At 44.4% G+C, this 27,335-nt stretch overlaps 1 protein-coding gene across 2 annotated transcripts in view; it reads left to right on the top strand.

The window, feature by feature from the left end:
* The window catches only part of LOC122163243 (tropomodulin-2), a 31,109-nt gene extending 5,656 nt beyond the window's left edge, over positions 1–25,453 (top strand). For both annotated transcript variants that reach the window (XM_042824378.1, XM_042824377.1), the window contains exons 2-10: positions 3,368–3,573; positions 5,302–5,458; positions 15,187–15,309; positions 16,846–16,932; positions 18,938–19,068; positions 19,684–19,791; positions 20,083–20,226; positions 20,531–20,675; positions 22,332–25,453. In XM_042824378.1, the coding sequence (XP_042680312.1) occupies positions 3,448–3,573; positions 5,302–5,458; positions 15,187–15,309; positions 16,846–16,932; positions 18,938–19,068; positions 19,684–19,791; positions 20,083–20,226; positions 20,531–20,675; positions 22,332–22,366 (1,056 nt within the window). In that variant the 5' untranslated portion in view covers positions 3,368–3,447 and the 3' untranslated portion in view covers positions 22,367–25,453. The remainder of the gene's footprint in view (positions 1–3,367; positions 3,574–5,301; positions 5,459–15,186; positions 15,310–16,845; positions 16,933–18,937; positions 19,069–19,683; positions 19,792–20,082; positions 20,227–20,530; positions 20,676–22,331) is intronic.
* The last annotated feature ends 1,882 nt before the right edge of the window (positions 25,454–27,335 follow it).

The raw sequence follows: 27,335 nt of genomic DNA, 5'->3' as shown, positions 1-27,335 counted from the left end.
TACAAAACCTTTCAGTAGCATATAAAGGTTGTAATAAAAAACTACTTACATAGCACAAGAAAATATAGGAGTTACCGCAGCGTTGGCCACGTACAGCTGTTGTGATTTTATGCAGACTGAACAATGACACCTCTTTTGTCTTTGAAAATATGTTTTGAATCCTCACATTGATAGCAAATGGTGAAAAAGCTGCCCCAGATTAAACAGAAATAAGTATTTCTTTCCTTAGAAGAAATCAAAGGCAAAATGACAGCCATGGAGACTTTGAAGCTCACTGTGAAACATCCGTGCTCCACAAAGCTCTACAAGTAGCACAGTTAGCAGAAGCACTGCTCCATACAGCTCTGCTCTGTCCTGATGGCACAAATGGGACTGCTGGGCTTCTAGCAGCATGGCACGCCTTGCAGCTTAGCAATGGGTCTTTGAGCTCATGTACTTCCTCAGTACTGAAACTAAGTGGGAAAACAAATAGAATTTATGTTCTTCTATTCCTTATTCTCAGTGTTCACTCATCCCTGTAAGTTTGAACAGTCTTAGCTACGAACCCTCATTCTTCTTTCCTCCGTGTCCCTGACGCAAGGCCATGCTGAGCAGCACGGTGCCTCTGCAGCTGGATGGAACTCCTCCCTTTGACACCTGATCTGCCCTTGTGTGCTGTAGATAAGGGAGCTAGGAGCTGCTGCTGGTTATGTTTGCTTTTGCTCAGTTTTCGGTATGTTTATTTCCTACAGTAACCATAACAAAGCAACCCAAGTGGATATCATCTGTAAAAAGTAAACAGTATGTGTACACTCACAAAGTCAAACCGCACTAAGCAGCACAGACAGCATTTGGCCCTGTTTACATACACAAAATTAAGAGAATGGAATCCAATTAGGAAGGTGCAGATAGCAGTCATCACATTACAGCGCCATTTCCAGGGCGTGTGAACTCAGGACTTCAGCATTTCCTTTCCAGACTGATCGATGCTGAATTATTAGATTCATCTCGTTCCCTTGGTTCCTGATAACGTGATTGTGGTGAAAGATTGAGAGTGAGCCCAGAGGCTGAACGTGAAGGCTGGCAGTTCAGCAGGGCTCCTCATGTGAGTGGCAAGCTGCAGTAGAGCTCTACTGCCTTCAGGGACTGTGGGCAAAGAATCCTCCTTAGCAGTTCCTTTGCTTTTTATTCAGTCACTAAAGAATAAGATGCAGTTCAGAAAGGGAAAATATCAAGGGAATTTCTGTCATAAACACATGCACACAAGAAAAACATAATTTCAAGCTCTTCCATGCACTACTAACACTAACGTGGGTTATCCAGTAGTGCTTCATGCCATGACAGAAGTGAGACTGGTTGTTGAAAATTGCCTCATGGCACGCTGCCCTTTATGACTAAGCCCTTAAATAGTTCACAAGGAAATCAGAAACATCTCCAAAACAAACCTGACTGCAGTAATTATCCGTTGGCACCTGGCTTCAACTTCACAACCTTTTTCAGGGCAGCCCTTACACCCATGGTTTTGCTGATAGTGGTAAAGCCACTGGGAGATGCTCTCCCTGGGAAGCAGTGATGGGCCAGGCAGGGCAGGCCGTGCTGTGCTCTCACCTGCTGCTTTTCCAACGGTACCTGGCAAACCTGTCCTTGGGATTATGTGTCTGTCTTTCCCAGGGTTGCGATTTAACTGTAATGAAAGAAACATTTAAACCATTAAATAGAGTTTTAAGAAGCTCTAATCCCCTCAAAGAAATGTTTTCAGCCCTGTTAATGAGTGCCAAGCTGAAATGCTGTGTGTTTAATGAGTTTATCCAAAGGAACTTTGAGAAGGCACCTGATCCCTTAGCACTGCTGTACTGCTCCTCAATTTGTTTTCACAGTTTAAAAAATATACTTCTCATTTTAACAAAAAATGCGTTTTTAAAACATTAGCTGTTGCTTTGTTGTTCTTTTTTGCCCAAACATAGCTCCCATACAATAGAATTTAGATAATGCAAGAATTTTTCATAGCTCCTCTAACTTTGTGAAACATCTCTTGCTGAGTAGCTTCCAGAAGCAGACTCGCAATTTAACAGAATGAGGCTCTATGGGGAAAATAACGCTTTTCCTTGGAATGTGTTTGAGCACTTCAAGGGCAGGCTTGTGATTCCAGATTTGTCTGATTTGAAATAGTGCTAATTATTCTCTTCCCTCTCTATAGTCTGCTGTTTTCGGATAAATAGCAAAAGGAGGTGTCTTTTAATATTTAATATTTTAATAGAAAGTCTGAGTAAATGCAACATTTTCATGTAGATGCTGAATAAAAGAAAAGTAAAGCCCAAGTTTCCAGCCCATGTGAAGAGTGACACAACCTGCATGGATTTTGTTGGTTAGGACAGCTGAGGACCTGGCCGAAGGACGTTCTGGTTGAAAGATCAGCCACGTGTAGTGCCAGCGGGCTGCTTGCCCCATCAACCCTAACTTAAATCTGTGCATGCAAAACTCAGCTGCCAAACCCCACCGCTGGCTGTAAGTAATCCAGAGAGCTTTGTGTGGAGGTAGGGAACAGGGCGTGCTTGGGAAGGCCTGGATCCCATTTAAACTCTGCAGCTGATGCTGTGTCTGATCGTGCATTAATTCCCTTTCACTCCATCCACTCACAGCAGATTCTAGCTCTCAAATTGCGTCTGAGGAGGAAAAAAAACAGTGAACAAAAAAAGAGTTCTTAGTCATATGACAAAGGACGTGACAATGACTAATTGTTGTGCCCATGTGAATGGCAAATGATCTCTTGAGCTCCAAGTAACACATCCCCCCTGCAAAACTTATTTTGATCAGAAGCGCTACTGTTTGTAGCCAAACAGCTGTTTCTGAAATAGCACTGCAAACCAGAGTAGTCTAAAGCTGCTTAGGTAATCAAGATGTTGGAAAGCCAGCTGAGATGATATGGGTAAGCCTTTAGCCTTCGGCAACGTTGAAGTAAGATAAAATACCTCAAGGTGTAACGTTTTGTTTCTTCTGTGTCAGAGCTGGGCTGCTTACTATGGCTGTGGCTTTCCTGTGATTCTTTTCACTCCTCTGGCCAAAAGAACAGCAGATACTGCTGTTTCTGAGCACATGAAAGAAAACAGATTAATCTCTGTGGAAGGGATAAGTTCCCAATGTTTTTTCTTACATAGGTCTCATAGCTTGTCTCTGCCACTGCACCTGTGAGGCTCCCAAGTGCCATCTGGTCCCTTGCCATCCCTCGGGTAGGGCTGCACAGCCTCAGCACATCCCACTCCTACAGCTGAGCCAGAGCATCGTGCTGCTTTGTTTTCCTTAATAAACTGTAAATGTGGCTCTCAGCATGCGGGCTCTTCAGGGCTCCAGCAGCTAAACCAAGATGCTCATAATGCTTCATTGTTAACAGGGAGTGAAACCGCGAGGAGCTCCGTAGTCCTGCATGGTTGGAAACTGGAAGGGAAGCAGCTGAGCAGTGCAGCAGGAGCCATGTCTCTGCCTTTCCGGAAAGAGCTGGAGAAATATAAGAATATCAATGAAGATGAAATACTCAGCAAACTCTCAGAGGATGAACTGAAGCAGCTGGAGCATGTTCTCGATGACCTTGATCCTGAGGTTAGTAGTGGGGCCAGGGGCTCACAGTTGGGAGCTGTTCATTATAAATTCTGCACACTGCAGCATTCTGTGTCTGTGGCCTGTCATGGGAGGGGCAGTGCACTCGGAAGGAGGAGCAGCTCTGCTAAGGACATGCTGGTTTCATTCCCGCTGTGATGTGCTCCTTGCTTTTATAGGAGTCACTGTGCTCTTTCTTTATCTGTTAGACACAAGCTTGTCTGCAACCTAAATCTTTAATCACATTTGCACACTGCTGTGTACTGAGAAGTGCTTTATGGCTGCTATTTCTGAGCACAGAGCAAAAACGAAACAAACAGAATGGGTGTTTGTGAAGATCACATCTTTTGAACTTCAGAAATCTGTTGTCTGTGTCATTCATCACAGATATATTTAGCAGAAGAGAGTATATTTGGGCATGATTAAGGAGAGTAAGATTCAGCAACAGAGCTGTCATTTTCCAGCGAATAAGGATAATTTGGATACTTGAAGGCAGCCTCACGAGTTTAAAGATCTCTGGCCTGAGTACCACCAGTCCTACAAACCTACAGTCACAAGCCTTCTTGCTGGGAATTCTGGTTGTTCCTACCCCCAAACCTTCCGAAGTGGTATAGGAATTTGGAAATTGGCCAGTAAACTGACAGATAAAACCCACTCGCTCTGAAGACAAAAATAACTGGAAAGAAAACAACAGATAGTCTGTAGATTTATTACACAAATTTACCTGGAAATTTAAGACTGGGCTCTACTGTTCTGACCCTCCTTACTGCCACTTAGCACACATATATTGCATTTTCTGTTATTTTCAAGTATATCTGGCATCTCAGATACAGACAGAAGATCTTAAACCCACTCTGCAGTTGTAGCCAAGCTGCATGTGCTGTAATTTTGCAGCAATCTGGGCATGTTTGTGCAAGCAGAGATGAAATGTCTAGTGTCTGGAGTTCAGTGGGTATGCTCCGAATCTGATGGCTGTTTGCCACAGATCAGCTTTGCAGTGCATGTTCTGGCCAGCAGTGAAATGTTCCTGCGCTACTCCAAGGGCATCTTCAACACATTGGCTTTGCTGATATGCACCACCATGTCCATGTATTCCTTTCTGGGGTTTTCTGGGCAGAAATGTGAGAGCTTTGTGCATCTTCTATGTTACAGGAGGCACAGACAATCACAAGGTCACGCAGCTACATGTTTAAAGTGGGGCTTTCTGTACTTGCTTCTTGCGTGCTCTGAATAGCTGACATCCACATCATTCACCAGCTACTTTCTGTGCATTCCATTAATTTCTGAAGTTCAAGAGAGATCTGCATTAGCTTGAAGAGAGTTTTGGAAAAAATGAAGAGAGGGAAAGAAAAAATTGGGAGGAGAAACAAGTAAATAGAAGGAAGAAAATGCAGAAGAAGCTTATCTGCTATGTTTACCTGGGCTGTAAACTCTATGTATGTGTATGTGTAACAGAAAATGCTCTGATTTTGCTCTGTTCTTTCGTGTTATGGTTGTAGATGTAGTTAATGAAGATAGTAAGAGGTGTTACGAGCAAGAAGCTGGAAGACACCCTGGTTTTATTGGTTACATTTAGGTAACGTGTGTTATTGCTGTCCTCAGGGAGCACTATATGAAGAAACATGCAAATAAATTCCACTTAAAAAAAAAATAGATTGAATAACTTGGGAAACTGTTTGAAATTGCATCTCCTCCTTTACGTGCCACCTTCCCTTCCACATGTCTTCACAGAACGCCTTGCTTCCAGCTGGATTTCGGCAAAAGGACCAGACCACCAAGCCTGCCACGGGCCCCTTCGACAGAGAACGCCTGCTTTCATACTTGGAGAAGCAAGCGCTTGAGCACAAGGACAGGGAAGACTTTGTTCCATTTACAGGGGAGAAGAAAGGTATGGCCACCTTTCATGTCAGGGTTGAATCATGACCTACACCTGGGTGCTGGCCCTTCTGTCAGGCTGGTCAGGACAGGAAGGTGGAGGCCACCCTGCAGGGCGAGGCTGGTGAATCAGGCGCAGGGCTGCTGGAGGAGGTGACATGGCGGCTTTGCCCATCACGGTGTCTGTGTCTGCCTCACTGCCCCTTGGCTCCAGCTTCAGGGTTAGGCGTGCTGCCGGCCGGGCCTTGGCTGGAGGCGAGTGCAGGCATGGCTGGCCTCACGCTCAGCACACTGCTCCCAGGCCTTGTGAGGCTGTGTGCTGCGGGAGGTGTTGGGCAGGGAAAGAGATGCCTTCCTAAGCCAGTACTGCCTGCAGTTACTGTGTGTGATAACTCAGGGAATATGCTCCCAAAAAATAAGTATTTTTCCACTTGTTTACTAGCACATCTGGTAACACTATTTGTGCAGATAGCTTCATTGTTTCCCCTTACCCTACAGCTACAGAGAAAAAGAGAAAAACAGGAAAACCTAATCACCTAAACAGGTAGGGTAACCTGAGGGCAGGAGCAGTCGTGTTTTAAAGGGAGCAGTGCTGTATGGCACCTCATCTCCATGCAGTGGATACAAAGAGCTGCCTGCAGCCACCCCTGCATTCCCACAGGGACAGCCTGGGCCGTTCCTGACCATCAGCCCCTGGTTCCAGCAAAAGAAACACGGGAATTTCAAGGCAGTCAAGTGCAACACTTTTCACTTTATGTGTCACTACTGAGGATGCAAATGTTCCTTGCCAGGCAAGAGTGGCTGTTACACTCATTACATTGTATTTTTGTTCTGTGGAAGAATGGTTTCAGATGAAGAAGACAGTTTCTAGCTAGATCTGATCACTGCATTATTTTATCCTGCAACGTATTCATTTATCTCCTTTGTCCTCCATCTGTCCCTTGAACTCCATGCTACTCATTGGGCTGATTCTAAGCCCTGTGGAAATACAGGACTGCTGCAGGGATCCTGCAGGTAGCAAGAGATCAAATACATTCTGTGCAGAGAGGAGGATGGTTTATTGGTGTGTGGCTTTATTGCCAAATGCTTCAATTTTCCAGTCTCCTATGCACCACTGTCCCAGAACAGGGTAAGTTACTACTTGCAGGCCGCTGCATATTTGTACCAACACCATCCATCAGGTCTCACCTCACTGATACTTCACTGACTTAGGGCTGAGACTTTGTCATTTTGCACTGCAGTCACATTTGAAATCTCACACATAAATACACAAAATGGTGCAGCATGGAGATACATGCACCTGCAGGACTGGCGCAGCAGCTGTGTAAAGCTGATCCCAGTGCCATCCGTGGCAGTGCAGCTCCACGTGCTGCTTATTCTACTTGAGTTTTCATCTGATGAGGCTAAATAAGCAGTCTGCCTATCAGAATGTTTTCTATGCATCCAGATGTCCAGTACATGATATAACACACTAGATTTAGGTGTTGATAGTATTCTTCTAAAGCTCAGTAATTAGCTTGTTTTGAAAATACATCCTCATAGGAAATTGAGGAAGAAAAGCTTGTTCTTCATCTTCTGCAAGTTGGTGGGCTCTAAAGTGTATTTACAGACTGGTAAATATTTATATAATTATGTTACATATATGCCTGTTAAATCACTTTTTACACTATAGCAGCACTATAATGTAGCCATATTGTAAATAGACACAAATATATTTTACAGCAATTCTGGTAGTTAAAAATTAAGTTCTGGAACAGTTCCACAGTGCCTCTACTTATGTATAAGAAGTAGGAGGTGTCAATGCCTGTGTGCCATTTGGCATTATTTACCACCTGAGAATGTTTGCCTGTCAGTAGGATTAGAAGATGTGAAGTGTTGCTTAAGTTTTTATTACTCTTTTCTATTATGGGATTTGTTGTACACTGGGAAATGATTTGTTTTTCCCCAGTTAGGAGGTGGGATGCTCTTACTAAGTGTTAAGTGATGTTTCTACCAGTTCCTATCTTTATCATGCAATTCTGATACTGACATGAAAATTTGGTGATGAGCTGAAAGAAAGTGGCATTTAAAATGTCCTCCTTCCAGAACAATCTGTGATACATCATTATTTTTTACACAGTGTCTCTGCCTTTCTTCCTTTGCTGTTAATGTTTATTTGGAGTGCTCTTGACCAAAAAAGCAATACCAAAATGCTGCTGAAGGACAGAATTCAGTCCTGTAAGTGGGTCTCTAGATGCTCAACACAACCATAAGGTTTTGATTGTGCTAGAGAACAAGGCCAAGCAAATTCCAAAGCTAAGGGGGATATTCAGATTGGTTGGAGCACAGGAAGTGTTAAATACGAGCTCAAGGTGGGGGGTGGTTGTGCAGGGAATCGCCTTGGTTTTGATTATAATCATGGTTTTGAGGGACTGGAAATGCTTGGCAAAAACAATCAAACATATGGCATGCATTAGAGCTTTGGCCCTCTGCCAGATTTCAGCCCGTTAACTTACGGCATTCATTGCTGCACAGAAAGTTTTCATGGAACGGCTCTCAAATTTCAGTGAAACCCCAAGTTTTGTGCTGAGCCCGGGACAGAACGTCCCCAGCCTGGTGGCAGTGCAGCCAGGCCACCACTGAGCAGTTCTGTCGGATCGCTTTGCCCCGCATCTTCTCTAATGCATGTCAGGGCTGGGTGCTCTGTCAGAATGTCCCCATCCAAGCGCTCTCTCCCATGGGTGCATGCAGAAGATCAGGCAGCTTTCAGGAACTGGTGTGTAACTCTGCTGTCAGTCAGCTGTTCCCACAAGCAGGGCTCATTTTTAATAAGCAGCAGAGGTGTAGGGAGTTAGTTCCGATTAGCGTAGCCATAGTGATTGGCAGCTTCTAAGTGTTTATTTTATGGACGTTTGGATTAGCTCCTGCTTAAGACAGACACTGTGGAAATCCCTACATGGAAGCCAGTGAAGTTGCTCCGTGACCCACTGCCCTGCATGCGTGTAGCTGGGACAGCCGGCGGTCGCAGGAAGGTTGCTCTGAAGCCTTTTTATTATGGAGTAAAGGATGAGATGAAGAGGGTAAGGGCTAGTGCCTCTAATTTCTCAGGCACTAGCAGTGCTTTTGCTATGTGATTGTAATAAAAGGAGACGGGATTGAGACTCTGTTTAAGGTAGAGAGAAGGTCTGAGAAGTGGGAATGGTGCATTTTGAGTCCTAGGATCTGGACTGGCACTTAAGGCCTGCCCCACTGTTCTCACAGCCTTGTCCCCAGTTTTTCCTATCCATCCATTTCTGGAAAGGAACATAATCCTCTGATCTGCACTTACCTTCTTTGCTGAGTGGCCGGCAGCTTTCTCTCACTGAATGTGTGCAGCTGATCTTAGCTAAGTACTGCTTTAATACAAGCGTATGCTATTAGCAACATTTCTGTTTCTGCTTTTGCAGTGCTTCTCTTACTACATGTTACTAATGAAGCATAATTGAAATAAGTTCTATTGTGAAAGATAATCAGCTACAAAAAGCTGGCCGTGCCATTTCAGATTGCTGTTTAGGATTGCTGTTTCAGTCCTTCACCACTGTCTCTGTCTTCTGCAAGGTCTTCTGCTCTTGGCCAAACCATTTCAGACTGGATCCAATCCAGTTCTCCTCATGGAAAAACTCCAGTGGATTGAGCTATTATTAATTGTGTCTGGAAAGGGAAGGGGAAAATGCTTGTGTGTGATTAAACACTAACATTTTCAGTCAGCTGGTTAAAGGAAAAAGGAAGAATATTGATGATTAACCAGAGAACTTTGGGGAAACCCCTGTTTTCAGTTGTTCTGGCAGAGACCGGCTATCTTGAGAGTCATGCTGTGCCAAGCAGAGTATCAATACTCAGCCTGGTGATAATGAAGTCATTTTCAGAAGGTTAAAGTAATAGAACAGATGCTAATGAGTTCCCAGCCTCTGTACCAGACTCTGCATAGAAACATTAGTTTAGGGACACGGTATCTTCTTTGGGCTGACAAAAGCAATCTTTTCACCCCCAAAGCTAAGATGTTTGTTTCAATTTTTGCCACCTTCTTCCTATTCTCCAAGTCTTAAATTTAAAATTGATGTTTGTGTCTTCAAGCATGAAAAAGGTGCTGTTGCTGACAGTAATTCCTGCAGCCAGTGTCTTTCATTGCTTGCTTTTGTAAGACCCTGTTATAGTTGCTCATGACTTTGCCAAACTCGCACAGTTTTCACTGAAATTTCCCATGCTGAGAGTCTGCTTCAGGCTGGATTTCTGGAAAGTGTCAGCAAAAACGACTCAGCTGTTTCCAAGAACAAGGTTAGGAGAAAACACATTGTTTTAGCCATCTCAAGTAAATTTTTCCAGCTGTTTTTTGTGAGCTACAGTGCCTCCATGCTTTGAGGATGTGACCAGAAATGTATGCCCTTTGCAATCCCCAGGGAAACACACTTGCATTTGGAATCTTAGTGATATTTTACTTCTGGCACCTCCGGTTTGTTCCAGTGCTCTCCACATGTGCTCCTGCATGAATACTAGTTGTGTCCTCAGAGCCTCTGCCTACATGCACAGAGGGCACATGTGCCAACACAGCAGCAATAAGGTCAGGATCACTGCATGCTGATTGAAGCCAAGGATGCTGCTGCAACTTATCTCTGCTCTGTGTAGATGCACAATAGATTTAACAACTTTGGAAAGCTGAACTTTGCAATCTTCCTTTTGCATTACCCTGATTTAAGGCATAGATGATACAGTCAGTAATCCAAGAGTAGCAGTACAGCAGCAATTACGATGCTGTGTTTTAATTACTTCTAGCTTTCAGTTTCACACTTACTTGAACTTGGTTGCTTTCTTCTTCATAATACACATTTATTCTCAGAAATTGTTAATTTAGCCCCATTTTCATGGAGTATCTGGAGTGGGAAACTTAAGTAAGCCTCAAAAGAAAAGAATACTGCAAAATGGAAAAAATGAATCAAGTGTCTGTGATTTATGCAAGGCAGATTTCCAAGATCATTGGATTTCACTTCTAAGGTCAGTGCTCTGACCTCAGCATTACAACATTCTGCAATGGAGAATAAACAGACACTCACTGTAGTCAGTGATTCACTGAAAAGTAAGAAGCAGTAAGTGTAACCAGATATTTTCTTGGAAGTACAATAATCTGAGTTACAGTTTATAGGAAAAGAAAGTAATTACTTTACAATTAGGGCAGAAAATGCCTCTGTATTATAAAATTAAGTAAGTTTCCTTCATAAAACCGATAGAAAGGACATTTTGGAAAAGGCACTTCAGGAAAAATGAAGTTATTTCTCATTGTTATGCAGTTTGTTGAGTCCCTTTGACTTGTGCAAAGCGGTAATAAATATTAAACGCTAGGCAAATAGAAATGGTGGCAACTTATGTTTATTCACAAGGAGTCTGATGAAGGCTAAGAAGCAAGGCAAAGAGCAGACACACCACAAAGGCTGCTCCAAATGCTGTGGACTTCAAGTGATGATGAAATCTTCAGAATGTTCCATGTGTGTGCCTGTTAATGCAATCCCATCAGCTGTGCTGTTTCAGTTTCTCTGTTTTCCCCTTACATAACATAAGCAAATAAACTTATTTTACCACAACACACTTGGCATAGTCACCTCCTCAATTTTCCTGTAGATGTGCATATATGCTTATGTAGCTAATTGCTATTGCATAAGGAGATGGAGACAGGGATGTGTCTCATTTCCTTGCTTTCCTTTGACGTTGCTTTAAAGGAGTAAAGGAGGCATCTGAGCAGTGCAGGAAATCGCGGCTTCCTGAAACCAAGTGGCAGAACTGCATCCATGGGTTTATGACAATACCTGGAGTATTGCTTTTTCTTTCTGGATTTTTTTTTTTTTCAGAGGATTTGTTTTCCTTTCATCTCATTCTGCATTTCTAAGTCTGTCTGTATTTGATTCAGTCCTTTTTACAGAATCCTTCTCTTTGGCTTTCAATAGGCTCTTTTCTTGCCCTGAGCCCCTTTTGAGTAAAGGGTGCACCATATCCTATTTCAATTTGAATAGAAGTTTAGCAGTGCTTAATAAAGAATAGGCCTGCTGTAATGCTGAGCCAGTACAGGTCTTCAGTCACCACACTCACAGTCACAAAGTCCCCTGGGCTATAAGCATCCACCCCAGTTGCCATCCAGGTCACCACAGCCAGTTATCCCGGTTTGACTGAAGGAAGGGGAGAATTCCATTGACTGACTGTAGAATTTCACTTTGGCTTCCAGATCTTTTGAGTTTATATATATGTGTGTCAAAGTAAAATGGTATTTTAATGCTTTCAAGTTTGCTTTCATCAAAACAGAAATTCATTTTGCAGTTAAACACAAAAATATAGATATAATTTGGTACTGTGTGTTAACTTAATGTTGACATTGAAGTAGCTGAAGTATGACACATAGAAATATAGCTTTTCTTGCTATGTTTTTGTCACTATTTTCAAAGAAAGATAAGCTATTACTGTTAAGAAATAGCTTGGAACGTGAACATATTCTGGAGGCAAAGGTAACCCAGTCAACGATAATCATATCTAAATTCCAAATTACAGCATGACTAGAAAAGGCAGCTTTTTTTTCAGAAATCTAACTTCAAAATAATTAAACTATTCCTCCGAGGCTTCAAAGTATTTACGAATAATCCATTTTAAATTTAAGCTGGTCCCTTGGGACAAGGAAGCCATAATCCTTAATTTTTTTGTCAGTGGATTCCAAGATAGAATGAATTGCGCTATAAAATGAATTTACAATGTAGGAACGTGGGACAGGGGGGACCTCCTGCATATTTGAACTCTGTCCTTAAAGTAAAGCAGGAAAACGGACACAACAGTCTATAAACACGTGCATGCAGTTTTGCTGCTGATGGAAAGGTAATGAATTCTTAGTAACATGCTAAATGCTTAAGCTCTTCTAAAGGCTGTTATGCTGCAAAATCTCCTCACGTCGGACTAATGCAAAAGAATGTCCTTGTCTAGATAGCAGAAAGAAGAACAATTTTACAAAGCCATTGGATGCCAGAAAGGCTGACATACATTAAAGATACATATTTTCATCTCTGACATGACCTTGCCCCTTTAAATATTTCATACAGCCAGTAATAGAATATTTTTTCTAAAACATTTGCCAAGAATGCTTTAAATGAAACTCTCATTGAGAGTCATATACACATTTAGAAAGCTTTGGGCTGCCATCCAGGAATTACATATGCCTGAAACAAATGCTTAAAAATTATATTCCTATACATGTGAACCATATGAAGAAAGTATGAACCTGTACTGGTTTCTGCTTTCTTTCTGTACAAGGTTCTTGGCCTACGCGCTTCCAAAATTCAGAGAGAAGGACCAATGGAAATATATACCAGCTCTCATTTACCCAAGACTTGAGGCCCTGTGCCCACTAATAGCATTACTTTGTCCCCACTTGTACCAGTCTGAGATTCTGAACTGGAAGCATCACTCCGCCCCACCACTTGGTGCTGACATGGCAAGAGGCCTTTCCAAAGCTATTCACAGCAGCTCTGAGGATCAAGCCAGGCTCCTTTGAATTGCAGAGCAAGACAACCAGAAGACAGCCTTCTGTTGGTGCTTGCAAGCGGTCAGGCTGGGCTCTGGGCACCCAGCACAGCAATGCCTGCCCTCCTGAGATGGCTGGAACCAGCCACAGCTCTGAGCACAGCTGGCTGGGATAATGCTGTCAGACAGAATAAAGATAAGCAGGATTCCCTCTAGGTCTTAAATGAACTACTGATTACTGATAACTCGAGGAACTGCCACTGATCTGAAAGGAAAATGTTTCACAGCCAGTGCTCCTCACTGCTGATCGTTTACTCAGATATCTTTTCTCGTTTGGGTCTTGTAGCTTTCAATGGAGTCATGGGGATTTCTCCTGTTGCATTATCCTAACCCATCAAGTTGCTCAGCTCCTAGCATTAGCTAACTCCTGGTCCATGGCATCTGGAAGATGCCATCCCACACTTCAGGCTAAGGGACAGTACAGAGTGAGTCTGCAGTCACAGCATCTGCTCTGTTCTGAACTCTGCAGAGCGTGACTCATCTGTCTTCAGCATACGAGAGTTCCTCACCCCAAGTTTGCCACTTGTCTTCTCATTGTTGCTGCTGGGATGGCTGTCTGTGATTCACCACTGAGTGAGGCTGAAAGTGAAAACGATCCCTACCCTTGGCCCACAAAGGATTTTATCTTCTAGAAGCCTCTTGTTAAAAAGTGGCTTGCTCAAAGTATCACATGAAAAAAATGAATCATCATATGATACTGCTTTAGCTTTCTGCATAACTTTCTGTCCAGTTCTGTGCTCTGAAGTTATTTAGCCTCGATGCAAATATCTCTAGAATAAATGAGTCAAATTCTGCATCAGTAAACCTTGTCTGCTTCAGAAAATTCCATTTTTATTTTTATTTTTTTCTGAGCCTGTTCAGTGACCTCTTTCATGGAAGTTGACAGTACAGAAATTGCAGTAGAAAAGCTTGTATAAATGTGTTGGGTATTATCCACACAGAAATGATGCTTTGGACCATTATGAAAGAGCGGCCAGGTGATGGAACTGGCTGCCCAGGGAGGTGATGGAGTCATTGTGGAGGTGTTCAAGAAACATTTAGCTGTTGTACTGAGGGATGTGCTTTAGTGGGGAAATGTTGGTGGGTGGATGGTTGAACTAGATGATCTTGGAGGTCTTTTCCAACCGTGGTGATTCCATGATTCTATGATAATGGGAAAGAAAAAACATGAGGATGCCAGTGTTGAAAAAAAGGGGGCAGAAAGTCTGTAGTTGAACACAAAATAGCAGAACTGCATTTATTAAGGATAACAAAATAATATCACCGAGACCGTGCCGCACAAATAAGGCAGCTTGCAGTTGACAGCGGGCCAAATCCTCCTACATCCAAAACTCATCTCACTGGAACTTTAATTTTAGGGATCTTGCTCTGCTCCAGCATCACATTATTGCTATTGGCTACAATAACAGCCTAAGGGAGTAAGTTTGACTGCCTGTGTTGTTTCTGGACTTCTCCTGCAGTCTTTTCATTTCAGCAGAAGGGCTGATGGTCTTCAGGCGATGTCCCATGGAACCACCTGCTAATACGAACACCAGCTGGGCACAAGGAGGGGTGGGAATGGGAAACAGGCAGGGAACAAACAAGTCTTGGGGAACACGAGGTTTAGTTCAGCCTTTTCAGGTCTGCACAGGTGATCAGGAAAAGGGTGTTTAAGCGAACAATTATCAGGAGATGAAGGGAAAATACTGACGGAAAGGCTGGGAACTGAACTGAATGTGTGAAAGTGATCAGGTTTGCAGAGCTTTAAGGCTTTTGTACGGCATTTGTAAACCGAAAGTTACTTTCAGCAGGATGGTTTAATTGCCTCTGGTGCCTTGCTTAAATATGAGGATGAAATTTCTGCAAGCTTTTTGTGTAGACCTGATTCTGCCTAATATAAGCCCACACAAACTTCAGAAAAATCCCAGCTGTCAGTGGGACATGCTGGGGATTTATTTTAGGAAATTCGCTTCCATAGTAACAATCACCAACACAGAGCAGAAGTCTTCACTGTTTATTTTTAGACTCTTATTAAGATCTTGGTGTTGAGGATAGCATCAAGTAAGAAACAGGAAAACTTGCACTTGAGACTTTTCCAAGCAGTTCCATTGTCACAGACCTACTCCCTCCAACGCCAGGAGGCAGATGAGTTGTTACAATAATCCATCAGTCACTCTGGCTTTTTTCTTCTCCTAGGAAAAATATTTATCCCTAAAGAAAAACCCATAGAAACTCGTACAGAGGAGAAAGTGACCCTGGATCCGGAGCTTGAAGAAGCCCTGGCCAGTGCTTCAGACACGGAGCTCTATGACCTTGCAGGTTAGATGGTACATGGGCATGGTTCCTTAACACATCCCGCTCACTGCTTGGACCTGGCACCGGGGTCAGGATCCTCCTCAGCTGCTGCTGTCTCACTGCAGGGACAGGTGGCCAGCCTGGGGCCACGCCGTGCCCATGAGCACTTTAAACATGACCTGAGAGCAGCTGCAGACCTTTCTCCTATCTCTAATTGATGTGGGGCAGGCAAGCAGAGGAGATGAAGCAGCTAATGAGAACTGGGGAAGGGAAGGGTCAACAAGTGGGAGACTGCAGGCTGGGGCATGTGCTTTGTTAGAGATCACTGATGTTACTGTGTGCTGAGATGCATGGCTCTAATCTGTATAAAAACTGTGGTGGGAGAGTTTCAGCTCCATTGGCATATTTCTGTTTTTAATTAAGAAAATCTAAATGAAATATGTCAGTGTTTTCCATTCATCTGAATCTATGTTAGATCAACATTAAGCCCAAACTTCGTATAACTGTTCTGTTGTCCCATCAAAGGACACGATCTCACCATTATCTTCCGTAATCCTTGGCTACACCACACGTATGGGGATGCGTTAGACTTGGCTCTGACTGACATGTGGTGTAGCAAGGAATTGGAGGGCTGTGGTGCAGCTGGCACTTCTCCCGGAGCCTGAAGTTTATGGAATGGAGTTCCAAGTGTTGCTCAGCTCTGGTCAGCATCCAACCATTCGTGACTGAGTTTGTAGGTATCAAAGTCTAACAAGAAGCAGCAGCACACCTACTGCTGAGAGTTTTGAATGGAGTCTGTAACAGCAAATATCACTGCTTACAGAACAAAGAGTTTCTCTCATAAGGAAAACGTGATGATAAAAGTAAAAATTGACATTAATAGCATACAGTCTGAGCAGATAATCTAAGGGGGAAGGAAAAAGCATAATTTGTTCTCCGACACTGTGGAAGTTCATTTGCACAAAACATAACTTTGTATCTTTGATGGAGTTTAGTTCTCTTTTCTCGCAGTAGCTTACAGCCTTACTATTTATTTTAAAGTGCTGAATAAATTCTTCTTCTTCCTAAGCATGTTAGCAGCTATGTGCTTCTGTAACAACCCCAGGATGAATACCCATTTATTAACCTAACCAAATGCAAAATCAAAACCATCTCCAACGTGCCAAACAGTACAACAAGGAGCAGTAAGGGGTTTGGGTTGTATGTTACAGGAAAAAAAAAATGAAATCATTAGGAGGGTAGCATTGCTGCAAGCTACCCAAAGAGACTGAGATTTCCATCCCTGGATGCTTTCAGAACCCAGCTAGACAAAGCCACGGCTGACCTGGTTAATGCTGACAGCACTCCTGCAAGGGAGGGATGCTGGACAAGGTGCCTCCTGGCAGTGCCTTCCAGCTGGCACTTCCCTGCATGCATGCTGCAGCAAGCTCAACTCAGAGCTAAAATTTTATAAACTCTTTGTTTGGGGAACTAAAGTAGAATTTGTAGCATGTGTTTTTCTGCAACCTCTGTTCCTGCCGTTAACATTGTGTCCTGTTGCTGTTGTTTACACGTTTATAGCTGTTCTTGGAGTGCACAACATGGTCAATAACCCAAAATTTGATGAAGGAGGAGCCCGCAGTAAAGATGGAAAAGGAAGCATGAGAAGTAAGCAAACATTTCTTTGTGGGCTATATGTCTGTTGTGTGGCTCCTTAGGTACATGGGAAGCACAGTCATCCAAGAAACCCAGAAGCATTTATAGTAATTAAAGCAGACTTGTGGTATATCAAATCTCAGAGGTGAGGGTCACATTTGAACCCCAGGTTTTTCTCATCGTAGGCTCAGGAGCTGCTGTGCCTCCATCCAGTGCTCAGCGAGCTCTGGGATGCCAAGTAAGGTAACTTTGCTGTTTGAGACAAACTGTGGAGTGCCCTTTGCCATGGAAGCAGTACTCAAAAAGCACTTTCTTCTTGCAAGGCCAGAAGACTTTCATTTCCATCCCTTTTTACCGAAGAGGAGGTGGGAAAGCAGGCAGAATGCTGTGTCACTTCATTTTTCTCAGGATTAAGGCTCTCTCTCTCCTCAGTGGGGCCCTGTGCAAGCTGCCATCTATCTCCTAGCAGGCAACTGCATGCATTAGTAATCCACACAGATTTCAAATTATTTTTGTCGCTCGGAGTCACAATGTCAGCTATGTGAGTCAGCTAAACTATGCTCCAAGTACAGACTTACCAGCCAGAAAATTGCCCTGTCACATCGCTTTACTCTTTGGTCCAAAAGCAATGCCTTTCCTTGGCCAGCTGAAATGGTTCAAAACGAGAGAGACACAGCTCAGAAGTTGCCTGTCAGTGTGGTGAAACTGCACCATGACTGAAGAAACAAAATAAAACTCACGAGAAACAATAAGAAGGGGAAAAGGGAGAATACTGCTAACTCTAGGCTGAGTGACAGAGTAATCCCAACTGAGGAGGGGGGTGAGTCCCTGCCCAGGTCCCAGCTTGGCATGGCATTGCTCTAAGTGCAAACTCACTTTACTGGCTTTTCTTTGCTTTCCATCCTTGAACCCAAAGTCCAGCAAATTGTCTACCAGCAGTTTTCAACTTCCTGATCTTTAGGAATGGAGTGTTCTTCAGGCACATGCGTGGTCTCTCAGGGAATTGAGAAAAGAGTAAAAATGATGTAAAGGGGAATGGAATGAAAATCAGCTTCGGGTTTGTGAATGAATTCATCTCTGTTAAGTTCTAAAGTGTATTTGGTTTTGTTTTGGCCCATGATGTGGGACGAACTTTGCACTGAACAGAAATGCATAGTGCACAGAGGCTTGAGCACAAGTTTTCTAAATAACTCACTGTGACAAAGTGAAAGGGTTTAAATACACATGTGGTCCAAAACATACTCCTTTGTTTCTTCTAGTGGCTTGGGTGGTCAGGGCTTACAAATTAATCCTCACAACTGTATGTTTTGGAATTAGAAGTATTAATTGTGTTCTAAGCTATGACTTTTATGCATTTCTAAGGATATTTGGGCTTATAGCTGCCAATAGTCAAAATTGTATCTCTTTGGAGCATGAGTACTCAATGACTCCATAAATCTTAGTGCTAGCAGACAGACTTGCTTTTCATGTTTTGATAGTTTTATTACTCAAAAAGTGCAGATGTTGCAATTTTACAAGAGCTAATTGAATTTCTAGGAAGGCAGATAGCATCAGAGCAGAGAAGGAAGTGAGGGGCCTCCTGATCCCAGGCTGTTCTGTTAGCACAGTCTATCTGTAGATGTGGAGGTTTGCTCACTAATGCAGTGGGTAGGTTCTGAGCACTCCTTTCTTACGGATGTCAGATGAAGAACAAAGCAGCCCTTGCTGTATATTACATCCTATTCAATAGTCTTAAAAGCTGCTTTGGCTCAAACTAATTGTACATACACAAGGGAGGAAGTTGCCCGTGATGATACCTCCCAGCTGCTATGGCTGCTGTGGCCCCAGTGATGTGCTTCTGGTGCAGGAAGGTGCCAGGGACACGGCAAGGACACGGAGCTAATGCTCCTACCTCTGAGCTCTGTGGTTCATGCTACCCTCTTCCTGAGCACAGCTGTCCTAAGCAGCAACTGAAGAGTCAGGCTCACCCACCGTGCCTGGTCCTGATGTTAGCATTTGATGCGGTCTTCTTTTGCAGATGTGGTCAAAGGTGAAAAGGTGAAGCCCATTTTTGAGGAGCCACCTAATCCAACCAACGTGGAAGCAAGTTTACAAAGGATAAAAGCAAATGATCCTACTCTCATAGAAGTTAATTTGAACAACATAAAGGTAGATGCCATGGTTCCGTATAAATCCTCACAGATGGGTTTATTCAGATATTTCCAGCACCCTTTTATCTTTATATTTTCACTCTCTGTACTTGGCAGGGAAAGCAGCACACACAGGACAGGGCAGCAAAGGGAAGGTTTCTAAAGGCTTCCAGGTCGTCAATGTCTGATATTGAATTAGAAGCCAATTGAAAGCCCACAGGGTGACTCCCTCTGGCTGCCTTTCTTTAGCAGCTCGTAAAGCAATGCATCTCCTGGGCACTACATAATCATCACTGCCCTAATTCAATTAGCCCACTATGGAAATGGGGAGGAGCTGGGATGCAGAGACTCTGAACTACCAGCAGCAAAATGGGAAAGTAGCTCAGATCAGTCACGTGCTGGCCTTGGCCTGACCCAGATAGAGGCAGCGCTGACACTGTGCCCGCACAGAGCTCCACGTGGCTGCTAAGCACCCCAAGCACAAGTGGTCCTTCCTGAGATGCTCCTTTGGGCACTGGGATGGTTTCAAGCACACAGTCTATGGCTATTAATCCATCAGTTTGATGATAAATAGAACCAGTGTCTACTGATGTGACTGGCTTTCCTAACTACTTGATTTATCTTCTTAATGTAGAATATCCCTATTCCAACACTAAAAGAATTTGCAAAAGCCTTGGAAAGCAACGTACATGTGAAGACATTCAGCCTTGCTGCTACTCGAAGCAATGACCCTGTAGCTATTGTAAGTTATGACACTGTTTGGAAAATAAAATACAATGTTAAAGTAGGTCTGTGTATGCTTTAGGATAGAGCTTTTACTTTACCTAGCAGAATTTCCCTGCTACTATGCGTAATAGAAGCATATTCTATTCTATGCGTAATAGAAGCATAATCTATTTTGACTTACCTCCATTCTCTTTTAAGCCTATCTGTATTTTATTTCTTTGTAGATAATAAGCCATGTTTTACAGATTGGCTGTTATTTCCTGAAGCTTTCAAGAACTTGATTTGTTCCCTCTTTCTAACCCCGCAGGCATTTGCAGACATGTTGAAAGTGAACAAAACACTGAAGAGTCTGAATGTAGAGTCCAATTTCATTACTGGGACGGGTATTTTGGCACTGATTGATGCACTGAAGGAGAACGAATCCCTGACAGAGATTAAAATTGACAACCAGGTAAAGAGAGAGCATTGAACTGCAGTCCCCTTCTGTTTCCCTTCTGTGCAGATTCCCAGAGGGCCCTGGCAAAGCCAAGGCAGCCTCTGGAGCTGTTCTGCAGCTCATGTCCCATGCAATCACACCATGGAAAATGTCCAAATAAAACTAGGAAAAAGGAAATATAAAACCCAGAGCTATGTCTCCAGGGGAGGGATTCTCTTTGTAGTTTGAGCACCGTACTGTAATATAAGCTCTTATTTTCTGTGTTTTGAGAACAAATAGTTTCTTTTCTTTTGGGGACATTTCACCATGTCACCAACAGAGGCAGCAGCTGGGGACAGCTGTGGAGATGGAGATTGCCAAGATGCTGGAGGAGAACTCCAAGATCCTCAAGTTTGGATACCAGTTCACAAAGCAAGGCCCACGAACCAGGGTAGCAGCGGCTATCACTAAAAACAACGACCTGGGTAAGATGCTTCTCCATCCATTCCTCATCTGTCCAGGTGAGCCAAGCCCTGGCCTTTACACTCTAGAGTCTGTACATCAGATTGAATATTAGCTTCACAACATCCAGGCTGTGTGTAAGGGGTGATGTGCAACTCCACAGGCTCTAGAGCACAGAACACCTAAGGTCTTACTGTGATGCTCCCAGTTGTGTGGCAAAGGGAAGTAAGCCTTTTCCAGGCAATGCCCTGGATGTCCAGCTGTCCCGTTGGCTCTTCTGGCCAGTGAGTAAAGGCAGCCAGCTCCACTGCTTGCTCAGGGACCACAGGAGTCCTCACCTTGCCATAGCAGAGCAAACCTGACCAACTGAGGGAACATTAAAATTTAGTGCTCATGTGGCCAGTGACAGGAAAGGATAAGAGAGCTTTGCAAGTTTTACCTGAGTGTGATGCTCTGCTCTGTGCTTAGACAGAGCAGGGAGGAGATGGCTAGGCAGGAACAGTTTAGAGTAAAAGGAAATAAAATAAAAATAAGCTCAACAAGGTGGAACTGATTAATAACACAAAGTGTGGAGTCAAACCACTATGCATTTGGTTGGGTTTCTCTCTTAAAGAGCTAAGATAAAAATTGGGCTAGAACCTACTTCTTTCCTGCCTGGTATTATTTTTAGCAGTACTTAACCATCCTCAAAATACACTCTTGTTCCTGAAACTATTCATTTCCTTAGAAACTTTCCCTGCTATTTAACCAACTGCCACGAGGCATGTATCTTGAAGTTAATCTTCATTTTCCAGGTTTTGCATTGTGTGGCTTTCTTCAAGATTTAGTGAGGCAGAATATTTTCAAAAAATGAAATAACTGCAACAAAACACTAGGAGACAAATGATTGATTATACACTGACGCCCTTGGATTAATACAGTGTTTGCCAAGAAAACACTGTGAAATAAACCTCCTGATAGCAAAGTAATGGGATTTTTGCAGTTATATATTACTATTGACTTTCTGTAGGTGCACATTCATCCAGTTTTACTGCCTTTGTTGTCCACTCCAGCAATTTAATATCAGGAGCAGGACACGACAGTTCAGTGTAACACCACCTTGTATCACATGAACAGAAGAGCATCCTTACCTGGCCAAGTTAGAGAATATTCAGTGCATTTTTATTGGGATATGTAGCAGCAGATGGGGCCCCATGAGACCTGCTCTGTACAGCCACAATGCATCTCAAGTGCTGTAAAAATTCATACGTGTCTCCTTGTTACCTGAATCCTGCCCATAACACCAAGCTCATCACTCTTTGCTCTGCTTACTGGCAATCTCAACCTACTCTGTTCTGAGTTAATTGGTGCTGGTTAACATTGATGGCTGATGTCATCATAGCACATGAAGTTTAAACAGAAACTTTAAACAGAAGCTGTGAGGTCTGGTATGTTTTCTTGGTTGCCATTACTCACTGATATCAGCACTTCAATTTATTTTCTCAGACCTTATGATTGTTGTTTATCTACAACAGAGATCCCTGCAACTAGAGAAGTTAGTTATGGTATTTACGAACATAACAGTGCTGAGTATTTGCTAGAAGCTCCCTCTTCCCACTCACATCACTGGAAGGGAGTGTGTCGCTGAGAAAAGTGCTCTGGTTCTCACTGACTGCTCTTTTCTTGTCCTGCTGTCCCAGTTCGCAAGAAGCGCGTGGAAGCAGAGCGGCAGTAGCCACACACAGCGGATGCACAGCAGAACTGGAGCCCTCCAGCACTGCAATACCAGAATGTTCATGGGGAGGGAGGGAAGGCGTTGGAAAACCATTGCAATGGGAGCTGCTCCTTTCTGTTAACGTCTCCTCTTAACCTTGAAAACGCAGCCTGATCATTTTTAACTTCCACAGTTAATTTAATTTTCGTGAGGAAGATTCATAGTTGGTTTGAGTTTAATGAAAATGTTTCACAATATCTGAAGCCAATATGCAGCATCTTAAGTGTGCTACTGGGCATAATGTGTAGTGACATTGACCCTTATTTTAGGCACTTTTGGATATGCTGAAGTATGAACTTGTGTATGGATAAGGGTTCTCTGCTGAAAATAGAAACCTTAGGACCAAGCCCTGCAATGCCTTACACTGCAAATAATCCTTATTGTGTGTCTCATTCTGCTGAGCTGCGTCCTGCAACAGGGCACTCCCATGCACAGAGCTAGAAATGGCAGTGCAGTGTTGCAGGATCTCACCCCGTGTCCTGCAGCAGCCCTGGGGCTGTGCACGAGCAGCCCTTCAGCAGGGCTCTGCCTGCCTGACTCCAAGTGCAGGGTCATGCTTGGGTTTGTAAGCATTGTCAAAGCACACCTGTTTACACGAGCTTGGGTTTGGTGGGATGTGTTGCAGTGTTACACTGGTACTTGTTGTCCTCATTCCAGAGAGTAAAGTAAGCTTAGTGCTGCCAATCCTATATACTTTGAATAGTAGGTTTATTTCCTATGCCAACAAGTTTTTATTTGCTCATAGAATACGCAGTTTACAGCTATTAATCTAAACAAGCATTTGTTTTGCCTTGAGCCCTATGTTCTGGTATTTATATATATATATTTGTTAGTTTTGTAGCAACGTTCTCAGGACCTTTTTGATGAAGGCTAATTAAGTAGTTAACCTTGACCAGTGGCTATGCTTCCAGGAAAAACAACAAGAGAGTATTTGGACCAACTGCAGAACTCACATGCACAGGCTTCAGTTGGGTTGGCACGAGGCACTCGGGTTGTCACCTGAGTGCTTGGCCAAGTAAGGACAGATTGAAAGTAGGCACAAGTGGCCGTCACTCAGATGCCAGACAAACTCATAATCTAGGGAGAAGTGCTTGTGAAGAGCAGCTAACCCCAGCGTGCAACGGCATTACATTAGTCTGATGTTTGTATCGTGCATCCTGCAGTCCAAAGCTACTCTGTACCACTGTTTTGTCACAGCCACAGTTGGCTCTGGCATACAGCCATGCTCGCTGTGGCTGTCCATCAGCAGCCTGGGAAGCTCCAGGCAGGTGTGCTGCTGACACCAGTGCTCGTGGAAAGCTTCAGAAGCACACTGGGGCACATCAACTTCTGCTTCAAGTGCTCCCTCGGGACATCAGGGACACAGTGCTGCTTCTATCACGTAGTGACAGCCCCCAGCCTCTGATGGGGCACAGCCCTGGCGTGGGTTTGGCTGAGCAGAGCAGGAGTGCAGGCTGACGGGCACAGTGCTCTCTGTGCCTTCTTCACGATCGTGAGTAGGCCCACACAAGCCCCTCCTGTTGGTCTCAACTGAATAACATTCACTCAAATCCCACTTAAGTATGATGCCAAGCTGGGATGCAGAGTACCTGCAGTTGACTTCTTCAGTGAGCTCCCAGTCTATACCATATCTGCTGAAGCCTTTCTTTAGAAGTGAAAACAATACATGGGAGTCTCGCTGAGATCTTCCCTGGATCCATGGAGGATTTACTGTAGAAAAACTCTGATATTCCTTTAGAAAATAGCAAGTTCTGTAACACAGTCATAACTCTGCAGGGTCTTAAACAGACAGTCCTTAAAACCATCTGGAACAGGTGCTGGGCTTTGTAGCATTGAGGAAGAGAGAACCCACATTCCTGAAGGCAGAAGATGACTGCTGACCAACCTCAGTGGTCAGAATCATTCTACCCCTATTTTCTTCTTTTGTTTCAATGAAGAGAATCCCAACTGTCATTTTTTTAACATATTTAATTTTTTTTAACATTTTTGTTAGGAAGGGTGGTACATGCATGTGTGTTCAAGGGAAACAAGTGCAATCCATTTCTCTTCTTATCTGCCATTTCAGTGTTGGTGTGTGCATGCAGCGTTCCACAAGGATGGCTGGCATGGCTGCCCCAGTGCCTGCAGCATGCAGTTCCACGTTGCTTTATGCAGAGCTGCACATGCGGCCTCACTGCCCCACAGCTGTGTTCAGCTCACATCATAGGCCAGGGAACAGTTTGGGGAAGCCCAGGACCACCTCCTGCCCTTCACACCCCATGTCTTTTGCACCAGCACATGTTCTCCAGGAGGAGGGGTGCTCAGACACTGGGTATCACCCCCAGCCTCAAAAGCTGAGCACCCTATGGCAGGGACTCAGGCTCTGGCTCCTTTGGCATATGGGGAAAACACAGCAGCCTGGCCCTTTGCTCCAGGCAGCCTCTGCCAGCTCTGCTCCTGTCTGTGATGGATCAGGGACATCCGTCCTGCCTCTTCTGGGTGCTCTGCACAAGGGCTTTTCATCATCTGGCCCTGAGCATCACATATCAAACACTGCAACAGTGTAAGGATCTGTTCAGTACAACAGCAGCACAGTGGTGATGCTTGAAGGAGGAATTTTGCATTTATAGCTCACTTATAGGGTGATTTATCTGGTGGAAATCTCAGCAGGTAACATGAAGGGGTCAGGATGGGACAGGTTCCTATTAAAGCCACACTTCCCAACAGCACTGAGCGGGGTAAAGGACAGAAGAGGCCCTTTTTCTTAAGCAAACCTTCAGGAGTATCTTTGTCCACTTTTGCACATTGCTTCTTGAGTTGACAGTTTCAGTTTGGCTCGTGTTTTTTATACAGTTTTTTCATGGAAAAGCTCAACTTTGTGTGTGTCCCAACATGTGTGTGAGTGGTGGTGTGCGCTAAGGGCAGTGCAGTGTTCATGTTAAGCTCTAGATGAGGTGTTTCTGCGGGACCATAAGTTACTGCATGCGCACAGCGTGGTGCATATTACTCAAGGGAAAGGGAATTGCCACACTATGTAACAGTGACTCCCCACCATCATGGTTTTTCTAAATAAACCCTCATAAAAATTTAGCTTTTGTGATTTTTTTGTGGTGTTGTACTTCAAATCTGCCAGGGTTCACCTTCTCTCCCCTGTTATGTGCTCAGGACTGGGGCTCTTTGCTTTATTGATGTGACACGGGGAGCACACACTGATTCTTTGTACACACAGCTCTCCAAGCTTCAGGGGAACCAACACACTGCCTGCTTGGATCTCCATAGATGCCTAAAGGCTGAGCTGGTGAAATCATCACACTGCTGTACACCAACACACAACACAAATACAAATAATGCTTTCAATACCAACACCAACGTGTCACAGCATCTTTCCACTTTTCTTTTCTTGCATGCCCCCCCCCCCCAAAAAAAAAGAAAAAAAAAAGAAAACAACAACAAAAGAATAAGACACTTGAAGAAAAGGAGGAAATATCTCAGTGAGAAAACACAGCACATCTGTGCCCAGTATGCAGTTCTGGGGGATTTGCAGGGCATAACACTGGGGGAGTGCTCATGGAAATACATAGCAAGATTCCCAGATCTTCAGTTAGAGCTGAATCAGGGAATACAGCTGCAGAGACACTTATGAGGTCACACACTCCATTTCCCATCTCCAAGACAGGACTTTATTTCTACACACTTTTAGCTCTAACAAGGGAAGGGCAACTTGAAGACCAGGTCTGGTCCTGCATTGCTGCCGTTACACAGCCTGGGTTGAAGTCCCTTTGACCACGAGCACAACCTGCGCCAGGGAGCAGAGACGCTCTGTATCCCACCTCTGAAAGGCAAAGCGCCTTACGTGCCCGTGGAAAGCCCGTACGTCGTGTAAATCGGCGGGAAATGCTTCCAAACGGAGGAGATCCCTCGCACAGACGCCTGCTGAGCCGGGTGGCGGCGTTCCCCGGCAGCAGCCGCTCCAGCAGCCCCACAGCCCATCGCCCGCTCTCAGAGGCTGCTCGCCGTACAGCCGCGCTCCCCCCCCCCGACATCCCCGCGTCCGGGGGCACAAGGGGCGGCCCCGCGGCCCCGCTAGGCGGCAGCGGCGCTCCGACCGCGCCGTAACAACCCGCCGCTTTCGGGCTGCGTGGGGCAGGTGGGTCAAAGCCGTCGGAAAACGAAGGACAGCACCTCAATAACCGCCTTCGGATCCCGGTCTGCGCCGACCGCTGCGCGGCTGCGGGTCGAAGCTCCAGTTAAGCTTTCCCCACCGTTACGCCGTAAATGCGCAGCAGCTGAGCCGGACTTACGACTGCGGCATCTTCTTACACGCAATGCCCGCAGGGGGACGGCGGCGCGATGCCCAGGAGTGACGGAGAGGCGCTGGGCAGCCGCGGGGACAAGAGCAGCTCGGGCACCTGGCGGCAGCAGCGCTCACTTTCAGAGATCAACTCTGAGACGAGAGAGAGCTCAGATTGAACAAAGAGATGTGACGACATCTTAATAAAACGCATTTACTGCTCGAGCACACATCTTTCATTACAGCAGAACTGTTGTACTTAATATTTTCTACTCGTTTCCTATTTTATTTTGTGCTGACGAGAAAATCCAATTCAAACACTGGATTTTTCCTTACTTTCAAAGCTGTCCAACAGAGTCCACAATTAAAAGAGCAGGTCAGAACAAGCTGCCTTCAGCACTGGTGCACTGAAAAACATGCAGCTCCCCAGGAGAAAGGCCATGCTGCTGGATGCCCCAAAGGCAGTGGGGCTCAGACTTGAGGGAGCAGTGCTGGGAGCAGTAGCAGTGCCCAACAGCAGCTATAAGGACCTGCAGTGTTCAAAGAGCCAGCTGGGTTGTTGGTTAGTGCAGCATTGGGGTGAGCAAAGAACACCCAGGGTAGAGCTCCAAGAGCTGAGGAAAACAAGAGCAGGCTTGTAAAACAGCTCAGTTTACTCTT

This window comes from Centrocercus urophasianus, unplaced genomic scaffold (genome assembly GCF_019232065.1).
Source record: "Centrocercus urophasianus isolate 14NV4802_14NV808 unplaced genomic scaffold, USGS_Curo_1.0 seq_23, whole genome shotgun sequence".
Classification (NCBI taxonomy): Eukaryota; Metazoa; Chordata; class Aves; order Galliformes; family Phasianidae; genus Centrocercus; species Centrocercus urophasianus.
This window is presented reverse-complemented; position numbering and strand designations above follow the sequence as displayed.